The 11771-nt window shown below is 30.4% G+C and overlaps 1 protein-coding gene across 2 annotated transcripts in view; it reads right to left on the bottom strand.

Annotated features, from left to right (window-relative positions):
* Positions 1-9561: 9561 nt before the first annotated feature.
* Positions 9562-11771, bottom strand: part of LOC129974815 (retinaldehyde-binding protein 1-like) — a 44155-nt gene continuing 41945 nt past the window's right edge. For both annotated transcript variants that reach the window (XM_056087575.1, XM_056087574.1), the window contains exon 6: positions 9562-9787. In XM_056087575.1, coding sequence (XP_055943550.1) covers positions 9620-9787 — 168 coding nt within the window. In that variant the 3' untranslated portion in view covers positions 9562-9619. The remainder of the gene's footprint in view (positions 9788-11771) is intronic.

The following is an 11771-nucleotide window of genomic DNA, read 5'->3' as shown; positions in this document are numbered from 1 at the left end:
ATTCTTACACTTTTGTATGCTATAAGGTGAAGTTATCAATATGGGAATATAAAATAGGTTAACCTAGTAACTTTTAACAATGCATTTAAGTATGATTCAAAATATTTAATATTATAGCTAACCAGTGTTTTAAATATCGGTCATTATATACCATTAATGGTATATATATATATATATATATATATATATATATAAAAATTTAGAAATATTTTGGAAACGAAACTAAATAATTTCGGACTCGCCACTAAAAATTATTTCTTATTCAAACTAAAACCGAAAAAGGAACAGAAAAAACACAATAGTATTTAGAGAGAGCAAATGCAGCTACTTCTAAAACACAGATGAATGAAGACAATAGTAACAAAAACCAAGTTAATAGGAAAGAATCAAAATTAAACCAAATAAAAAAAGAATCCGGCCTTAAGACTTTTTCAAGGGTTACCCACAGGCAGGGATTCAAAAGAAAAGAAAAAAAAAAGGAAAGAAAAGAAAAAAGGAAAGAAAAGAAAAGAAAAAATAATTTAAGGGGATTTTCGCGTCACGAGGAATCGATATTAGACTGTTTAGTCTGCATTCCTTCACAGAAAAAATCCTTTTTTCTTTTTTTGAATCCTTGCTTGAGGGTAACCCTTGAGAAAGTCTTAAGGTCGGATTCTTTTTTTATTTGGTTTAATTTTGATTCTTTCCTATTAACTTGGTTTTTGTTACTATTGTCTTCATTCATCTGTGTTTTAGAAGTAGCTGCATTTGCGCTCTCTAAATACTATTGTGTTTTTTCTGTTCCTTTTTCGGTTTTAGTTTGAATAAGAAATAATTTTTAGTGGCGAGTCCGAAATTATTTAGTTTCGTTTCCAAAATATTTCTAAATTTATATATATATATATATATATATATATATATATATATATATATATATATATATATATATATATATATATATATATATATATATATATATATATATATATATATATATATATATATATATACCATTAATGGTATATAATGACCGATATTTAAAACACTGGTTAGCTATAATATTAAATATTTTGAATCATACTTAAATGCATTGTTAAAAGTTACTAGGTTAACCTATTTTATATTCCCATATTGATAACTTCACCTTATAGCATACAAAAGTGTAAGAATTAAATATTTGGCTTGCTATCAAATTGATTTCAAAGAAACAGAAAAAAAAGTACTTACATTTCAGGACTTTCATATATCTATAATTTAAAGAAAAAAAATGAGTACTCATTTAGTATATGATCAACTAAGCTAAACTACAGTAACTTTTATTAATTTGACTTATAAATTTCAATAATTAGATAATGTATCTTCCCCAGATCAGATTCATTTTCGGCTAATAAATACGCAGGAGTTATTAATTTATTCAATTAGATTACATTTTCGTTTCAACTATTGTGCAATTGCTTTGATAAACAATTAACTTTTAGAACTTTTCAATGTGAAAGGAGGGTGGGGACTTGGCGTGTCGTGATGTCGATTGATGCGGATAGCATTCGGAAGCTTAAATTCAGGTCATCCGATCTTTATCATGAATTAAAACAAGGAGTTTTATTTTTCGTTTTTTATAGCTTTGGAGGAAGCATACGGACTCTGCATGAATTGAAAGCAAGGATAACACGTCATGTTGCTGCAATTGATCGAGAAACCCTTCCTACCATTATTGAACACGCCATAACATGCTTTGAACATGTGCTTGACTTAAATGGAATGCACATTGAACATTTATTGTAATTAAATAAAGTTTTTAAATTTCAAATTGTTTTTTTTTGTTTTTCATGCGCCTCCTTCTCACCTGGCGGTTGAAATTTGAACTTTTTTTTTATTGCAGATTTTTGTTACCCATGATCCATACAACCTAAGTATCAAGTTTCTTCGACATCCTTCCACTAGGGTGGACACTACCTAAGTCTAAACATTGTAACTTTATTTATAACCACCCTGTACATAATACAAATCAATGTCTGAGTCTATGTAGTTGATTTTAAGAAGTTAAAAAAATTTCCAAATTTTCCTTTCCACTTTGAATGTGTTCAATATATGAGTTCTAAAAGAAAAAAAAAATCACTAGAAAATAAAATCTTTGGAATAAATTTAAAAAATCATTTATTTAAGTTTAATACTTATTTGGTGATACATGCAAATGTACTTTAAATTATAATCACTTCCCAGTTACTGAAAATTTGTAAGTTAATGTAAATGGAATAACATTATGTACACCATGAAAAGATCTATATTTTTATATATACTATCCTACATATATCAACACTTGCTAAGAAATTCTCTCATACTTCGGTGTAAATTCAAACCATTATTTTAGACGAGAGCTAGCAGTAGTTTAAAGATTAATCAGAGAGAATTTGACATATGTATAATGCTTGTCTCCGAAATGTAAACATACAAACCAGTCAGTTTTGCTCGTTAGCCAATCACATGTAAGATTACATTGCTCATGTATGTGGATATACGTAGCGGGATACTTTCGCAAGCTGGGATTGGTCAATCAGAAGTGAATTTTCATTCACATCCGATGGTACACTTTTAGCCGAGGCTTTCCTCCCATCTTTTTCGTTCACATTTCATATACAGATTGTGAAAGGCATGGGAAGATAAATTCAGCAGAAAAAAAATAATAGTAAAAGTTGCCGATAGGAGAAATACGGCGCTGCTGTCACGTACGAACGAAGAAATTTGCATATCGAAATGTGTTATGTAAAATTCCTAGTGCTTGTATGATATCAGCACCATGCATTCTTTGTAAAAATGGAAGAGTAAACTACCTAAAAGCAGTACGTTCTTCATTGTTGTTAGTGATTGACTATTGATGGGTGCTTAATATGGGCCCTACCTTACCTCAATGTGATTTTCTGGTAATGCCATGGTTTCTCTTGAACAAAACCTGTCTGTTTTGAAACAGAACATAAGATGGGCTGTTGTGCACATTGAAACTGGCTGTTTACACACAGCAGTGGAGAACGTCATACACCTTATGTTCAGAACGTTGAAAATGTTGCACTGCTTTCAGGGGACCTTAATATTGATGAATAAAAGATTATTTTCTGTGAATTTCATGAATTCATTCTTAAATGTTCTCTCACACCGCCAATATTTCCACTATATGCAACTTTTGATACTAATTTCTTTTTTTTTTCTGAGGAATTCCTCTTTCCATGTCTTCCACAGTCCGTATATGAAATGCGGTTTCATTTTATTTTAGCCGCAGATGCCGCCAAACAGGAAACTGTCTCTTTCTTGCCACTGTTTATAAGTGTAGTGTTTTTTTTAAATATCTACCGTAAGCAATGTGTTATCTTCTGCGAGCACGTTGAAAATTTGTAATTTGACAAAGAAATTTCCTCTTTTCTCCTTTGTGTTGTGATTGCTTCTTTACAATGTTTTTTTTTTTTCCGAATATTTTGTGCGTCTGATTTCCGTTGTATGTCAATTTTTCTAATGCCATTTATGATTTTTCCGTGTGGTGATCAAATAGCATAGGAAAAAAGTAAATATTGTCATTTAAATTTCGACATTTTTTTTTACAAAAACCTAATTGTGAAAGCTCTATTATTTTAAATCATCTGAATCTTGAGCGCCCATCTTGAGATGACATTATGATAAAAATCCTCTCTATTGATTGAAAGGATAGTCCGCCAGAGTTCAGCATCGTTAATGTAATTTCATAACCACCCTGTTTAATGAATTCTAACTTATTTTGGTAGTGCCTAAATTAGATATTTATATACGCAGGTTACAGATGTAAATTTCTTAAATTCATTCATTGATTTGAAAGTATATAATAAACACAAATTAAATAATGAACTATGTAATTACAACAAAAACAATAAAACAACTATAAAACAAAGTATTAATTATAGCATAGTTGCTTTGAGTAAAAATATCCAAAATTTCTGTTCTTTTTCTTTCTTTTAAGTGGTATATTAATTAAGAATCTTTAAAAAATTAATTAAAAAGACTATTCAAAATTGGACGTGGGGGATGCATAATACTTCGTATCGAACAGAATTTCTTAAGTGACTAGAATATTAAATTATTCTGCTCATATTTCTTTAAGGAGTAAAAATGTTAGAGGTCCAGTAACATGCTCGATCAACAAGTAGTGATATGCATCATTACTGTGTGTCCATCAGAACACTTTCCATCAAATCTCTATGTTTACAGCGGTAAGTCGCATAATTCTAGAAATTTATCTAGATCTTGAAGAAAGTATTCTCCAGAAACATTACAGTCTAATATGGAAAATACTAAATTAGGATTTCAGATTGTGTCCATCATATTGAGCATTTTTACTGTGATTAAATTTATATTTGCGTACAAAATGTGTAATTTATTTTTAAAAAATGCCCTCTGGCAGCGAAATTTCGAACCTTTATTATTATTATTCGCTCAAAAAAAATTCCGTCTCTCTAATATGCTTCACATAAAATTTCAAACTGAACTGCAGCTTCGTCGGTAGACAACTTTAAAATCTAGTCGTTTAATAATGGACATCCTGTTCATCTATAATGTAGAAGATTCAATTATAGATATTATCAAATAATATAAATTTACGATTTTTTATTCTTTGATTGCAGTCTCACCGTAATCACCAATTTTTAATTAGAAACGGCTTTCATGAGGATTCGTACATTTCGATTCTTATTTATCTTATTTATTTAGGAGACTCTTGAATAAATTGTCTGGTGTAAATAATAGAAAAAAAACATGGCGATAATGAATCGCGCAGCATTTCGAATCGTTAATATAAAAAGATAAAAAAAAAGTTAATATAAGAAGCAAAAAAAAAAAAAAAAAAATGGAAAAGAAAGGAAATTTTTTTTAAAAATTGTATTACCAGTCATTTTGAATGCTTAATCTAAATAAAATTATGGCCAATGCAAATAAGATAAAACTTCGTACTGTATTGTTATATACTGAAGTTCGTTTACAATTGGTATTTCTCATTATTTTATATGAAGCGAAAACTTTCACCCACATTTTTCTTTCGACTCTGACATCGATGAAGATTCACCATTTGAAGGCCACATCCAAATGTCGTGAGTTCCAATTGCTGTGGTTCTAAATTACCTCAAATGCATATCTACTGGAAAGTCTTAAATTTTGTTATGACGTTGTGTTAAGATTATTGGATATTTCATTGTAGTTTAATTTTCAGTTGAATTATTGTATAAGCGTGCTTTATAATGAATTTTCTTGCTCAAGCAATTAGTCACGTTATGTGATGCAACTGAGTTGAAGAATAAACCTCAGCAAATTTTTGTAGAAATAAAATTTTAAAACCTACGGTTCATCCATTTCACCATCAAATAGTCACAGTAACATCCTTTTTGTAAGTGACATTGTAAGCTAGAAATTTCTTTAAACATTTGTAAATAATTTGGTTTTTGTTTTCCATGTTTTTCAAAACTAACATTTTGAAGGAAATGAATTATGAAACAAACATTGATTGCACTCATTTCTTTCTAAAAATTGCATTCCAGCATTTATAAGGGCTCATACTTTTATGAAATTCGAGGTAAGCAAATTCCTTATTCGAAAGTATTTCCAATGTGAAATTACTAATTGGGATCTCATTATAATAACTTAAGATTTAAATAAATATGTTTATGGAACTATTATCTGTGAAAAATGGAGATCTCTCGATAACGATCTCCTTTCTACCTAACACTGAAATGTTGCCCTGACAATAATTAAATAATATGCCCAAATGCTTCAAATATAATATTTTGAATGATTTAGTGGTATAAGTTTTTCGAATTATAAAAGTTACCGCATGTTGTTACGGCATTCATACCTAACAGAACTGTGCGTTAGTCAAATATCAAAGAACTTAATTTAGTGTTTTTCGGCGAAAGAAATTAATTTGTAAATATTACGAATCTTGTAAGAGATTTGTGCTTGCGTCCATTTTCAGTTCTCTCTGTCCCTCTTTATCTTGATGTTAAAAACTACGAAATATAAAACAGAGCAACGAGTGAGACAATTAAAGCAAAAAGTTTTTTCGAATGCACTCCTGTAGCAAATAAAATATCTCCTCGCGTTCAAACGGATATTTGTGATTTTTCAATCGAAACTACGTGCTTCCTTTGAGTTGGACGTAGATGAACACTCTACAACACACCAATGGACCGTTGTCACTCCCAAACCCCTCATCAGTGCAAAATGTCTGTGACATTTTGCGTTGTGCGGAGTGGAAACTTCGATATCCAACAACTGCTAATATCCTGATTATCCCACCACTGGAATTCACTTGTCACGCCACTTAAACTGAACACTCAATGAAAACCTGGTATGGGGTACATGGAGGGAGATTACAATATTATTTAGCAAAATATTCTTCTAGAGAAGTGGTGGGCGTTCAGTTCATCGTGATCGACCGATGGACCACCAATGGTTTTTTAAGTTTAGTAAGACCTAAGGCGCACATATGAAATGAAACATATTTATGGAACATCGTTTTCCACAAGAGAGAAAGAGAATACAAAGTTTATCTCCTTCAAAATGACATAATTTTAAAAACACATTGTTCTGAACCTAAGAATAACTTTTGGAATCTAAAGGACGTATCTTTATTTTTATATCATTTAACATCGTTCTTTGGCTTTACTTATATCTGTGTGAATCTGCATTTTCTACGACGAATATAATTAAGACCACATATCACTCCCGTCTCAAAGACGATAAATTAGAATCCAGTGCAAGATTAGCAGTTAGAAATTATAAACCGATATATTGCCCGACAGTTTGTAGCTGAAATCTTCTATTAACTATAACTAAGAGAACTAACTTTATATGAAAATGATTCATTTTCTAATGTATATTAAATTGTTTGATATAAAATGCATCATTTGATATTATTATATTTCTGGAAATCATTATTATTATCTTTGTAGTTATGTAGGTAATTACATATTCCGTATTTATCATTAAGTTATAATAAATGTTGTAGACCTATGCCACTGGGTAGACGGCAACATCTTGTAATAATCAGAAGTAGCCCTTACCATGAAAAAGTCTGCCCACTTCTGTCCTAGAGTATCGAATGAACTTGCGTGATGTGTTCATGATCGATTAGCTAATACAACTGCACGGAAATAGAATACCAGTACTTTTATGGCATGGGATACAGTTATCATGAAATCCTGTCCATAAATAATATTGGGACTGTAGAGAATATCTTCATTCATTATCGAATTTTTAAGTAAACTCTTGAATTAGATGTGTGAATAGCCTTAGTGCCAAAGTGCTTCTACTCAGTTTGAAGTAGTTAGCAGCATGAGGGAAAACCGAACTAATGTATCATTGGTGCGTCAGTTGAGTAGAAAAAGATTATTGCTTAAGAGGGCTTAAAGCGAAAATTAAAGCAGTTCTTTAGATTCAATTTGAATTTCGAAAGGAGCTATGGAGATTTAAATGGCAAATTCAATTTAGTTGTACAACGAAGAAAGGCTTATTTTCCACTACTCTAGGCATAGTTAATTTTTTCCTCAATTTTGGGAGTTTTATGAATTTTGAGTTGATTAAATTTTTTTTAAAGTTCTTTGATGAAATCATCGAGCTTTGGAGTTTAAAGATCTCTATGAAAAATTTCAGGGAGCATTGATTATGATACGAAGTATTTTATTTTGTAAAACTTAAATTTTGTTGGATCTGTTAATTTTAAACGTTCTCCAAATGTAATAGACATTTGAATTGTTTTCCTTTCATTAAACTCAAGAGTATGTATTTTGCTCTATTTTATTAGCCTATGAACTATTTGTTTTCCTTTAATTTCCAGTTCATGTTTTGTTCTTCCTGAGATTATTAGTAGCACATCATCTGCTACACCTGCATAAAGCACTTCTCTGGAAGACTGATCTTAAATGCAGAATTCATAACCAAGCTCCAGAATAACGGCCCACTGCATGAGCCTTGCAGCACTTCTCTATCCATTATAAATTCCCAATTATTCCTTCCATCTTGGTAAATACATTGTCCTTCACTTAAGTAATATTTAATCACTTCAAAAAGGTTGCTCGAGCAATTTATCTTTATAAGGGCATAAAAAAAATGCTTTTCCTCCATACTGAATCAAATGCTCCAGCTACATCCAAAGATATAACTGTTGTTTTTAGTTTTTGATTCTCACACCTTTTATTTTACTCCATAGTGCATTCTGTGCTGTTTCAAAAGAGTGGTCATATCTAAAACAATGTTGATCAAAATGTAGTTTATTTTGTGCCGTTAATAAGTGCTATACACTTTGTTTTATCAGTTTATCTAAGATTTTACTTACTGTTGTTAGCAAAATAAATTGGTCTATAGGATTTAGGTCCTATTAGTTTTAGGGATTAAAATCAGTTTTGCTACCTTCTACTGATTAGGAAATGCCCCTAATTTTAAGCACTTGTTGTATAACTCTAAAAATAGGAATGGATTCTTTCTGTTAATTTCAGCAAGCATCTCCATAGGGATGTTGTCTAATCCGGGTGTTTTCTTTTTAGACATTTTATTAATCGTTGTTCTTATTTCATATATTGTGAATATTTTATCTTTTTCTTTTGTTTTATATTCCTCAATACTTTTCCTTATTTTCTTCTGCTTTTTATTTTCTTGTTGGGAATGTTTCTCTTTGAAAAGGCATCTCACAATGGTTTCAATAGTTTCTTTTGCATTTTTGATTTTTGTTCCATCCTGTTTTTTGACATCGTGTATTACTGTTTTCCTTTTCATTTTACCTGCTGCTAATTTATAAGGTAGCTCAAAAGGGTTCATTCTCTCTATTTCGCTACATAACTTTTCAAAGCATTCTCTACTTTTCTTTCTCAACATTCCACTATATATTGACTCATTTTTTTTATAAATTTGTCTTCCCTTTATTCTCTATTCAGTGTTTTTACATCGTTGGTATCTATGCTGCAAGGCTCTTGTCAATTTTCTTTATTTCTCCAGCTCAGTGTCCCACCAGGGTACCCTGGGGGGATTTGTCTCTTTACTGTTTGATCTTTGGCTAATTCCTTGGATGAATTCTGTAAATTCTTTAACCCATCATTCCAAATTCATCATGTTAATTGATATCACCTCAAGTCTTTATATACGATGTTTTGCATGATAGGAGGCGATATATAATATTATAATACGTTGTATATTACCACATAAGCCAGAATAACTAGCAATCGCCATGGCTCGGTTGGCAGAGGAAGATTGGTTGATCTGTGATTCGAGTCTTAGCCACTGTGTTTCATCCAAAGACTGGAATATTTTTATTCAGATTGTTATTGTTAAAGATCTGGAAGGATGTAGATCTTTCTTAAATATTCAAATTGGATTGCTCTTGAACATTCCATATGTGTATGAAAGCTGAAACCCATCAGTGATGAGTAAGTTCTCAATCTCGTGCTGTTTTAAGTTGCTCCTTTCTAATAAATCTAAATTTTTGTTTAAACCAACGGCGTAGTTCTTTACATCTTCATTGCAATCTGCACAATACAAAGCAATAAGTGAAGAGCAATACTTAAAAACAAAGAAATAAACAAATCAATACATAAAGAATTGTTTATTATGTTTTGTGCTTAAAAATAAATACTAGAAATATTTAAAAATAATTTTTAGGCCCTCCTATAGGGTAGCTTCCATGTTCTTTATTCATTTTCTTCAGCAAATTTTCATCGTGGTAATCCGTCAGAGTGCCACCCCACTGAGTGGGGATCATGTCCGGTGGAAAGAAGTTCAAGAGATCCTCTGGCTTAGAATGAAACATCACCTGCAAAAACAGAAATAAGCGTTTTAGAGTTCATCACATGAAAATGAATGTATAGTAATACATTGAGAGAAATGCAAATACAGGGTTAGCAAGAATAAGTTTCCCACTTTACAGCGTTCTATTAGTATCTAACGCTAGAATGTGTTCTATTGGTCCAAATGAAAAAAATTTGTACAACAGATAATTCCAATGAGGATCGTGATATTTATTAAATAAAAAAAACATTACCAAAATTTACAAGTAAATGACGCTATAACACAAATGATACTATTTGCTGATGATAAATATGAAGCATCATTTGCGTTATAGCACATGCCTATTAATATTATTTTTGGATAAAAAGAATGTGATTTCTAGAAGAGCAATACTTACTTCCCTGCGCAATTGTAAGTTGGTATAGAAAGCGCTACAGATAAAAATTTTCCATCATAATTTTAAAAGAATTTCTTTGTATGAAGGGAATATAAAAAAAAATCCAATGTCCATGTGCTTTACGGAAAATTATACAGAAATTTGAAAGAACTGGTTCTTCCAGATAGCGCAATTCTCGTCTTCTAACGTTAGAAATGTAGCTACCGCGTTGTAACAGAAATATAATTGAAGCAAAAATTAAATTAAAACAAATCCATCGCCGCATGGTAGTGTGAGTGTGCCTCTTGTTTCCTCGTGTTAAATATACCGTATTCCACTGCATGAGACCCCAATGAAATCAAGGTAATAACAGAATCAAACAGAAATCAAACAGAAAGTTTAATCCAGTGCTAAATAGTTTGTTTAAGAAATTTGATAAACATTTTATAGCAATATTTTTTGTTATGATGAAACTCAAACTAATTTCGTCGTTCCTTCAAACTATTTAATCGTGTGCCTTAGTCATTGTAAGAATTAAGATAAAAAATTTGTTTTCTTTGAACATTAACTCTGAAATCGGATTTTCACTTCTGTCTTTATTTCTTAGCATATTATTGAAAAACGGAATCATTTTTTTTACACAGAATCATCAATAATTTCAATGAAACAACCGATAAACCATTATCTGTAATAGTAACATGCACATGTTTTAATCTGCTCATGCAGTTATTTGTAATGAACTTATTCCATTAAGTAATACTGAAGTTGTTTAGATAAAATATAATAGCTTGATTTCAGTCCTATGAAGTAACTAACTAAGTCAAATTTTAATAAATGCTTTTATCTTAATAATTTACAAACTAGAAATGCTTATATGCCTCACGAACAAGATGGTTAGCAAAGTTAGGAAGTATTAGCATAGGAGAAAAAACACATTTTATCTTCAAAATTCTAGCTGAAAAGTTATAACTTAATGTCGGACAAGGTATGCTTGTATGTTATGGCTCTTAGCTTACGACAGTGGTTATGATACTTTATAAATATTAAAATACTATAATCATCTAATGAATTTCTACATCATCGTCAAGTAGTCCTGAATAGTAGTTTATAACGTCTACTATCATAGGCACGTTATAGTAGTTAACACGTCTCTTAAATTCATCATTTATTGTCTACTAGCCAGTTCGCAGTATTAATGCTCATTAAAATTTTCAGTTAGGCATTTTATGTAACTTGTTTTTAAATAGATTTTTTCAGCAAGATTCTTTTAAGCTTGAAATTTTAATAATCATACATTTATACTATTTTGCAGGTTTTAAGCCGTTTTGTTTATTGTACTAGGTATCTCTCTCCAATTTGATTCTCGATGCCTATAAAATTTGAATTTTAAATTAATGTGGAAAATATTAACTGCAATTAATATAAAACAATTTTACTGAAACCAATAATTTTTTTTGTTATGAGAAATGAAAGTAGTCGTTCGTCGGCATTGAAGTCTTTTGAGTACAACAGAATAATTTTCATAATTTGTATAATATCTCAAAGAATTATTCAAAAAAAATTTCTGATTCATCGTAAAATTCAATTTTTTATTTTACTTTCAAAAGGATATAAAGGATGTCAATAATAATAT

Source organism: Argiope bruennichi, chromosome 7 (genome assembly GCF_947563725.1).
Source record: "Argiope bruennichi chromosome 7, qqArgBrue1.1, whole genome shotgun sequence".
In the NCBI taxonomy this organism is placed as follows: Eukaryota; Metazoa; Arthropoda; class Arachnida; order Araneae; family Araneidae; genus Argiope; species Argiope bruennichi.
The sequence above is the reverse complement of the archived record's forward strand: the minus strand, read 5'-3'. Positions and strand labels throughout refer to the sequence as shown.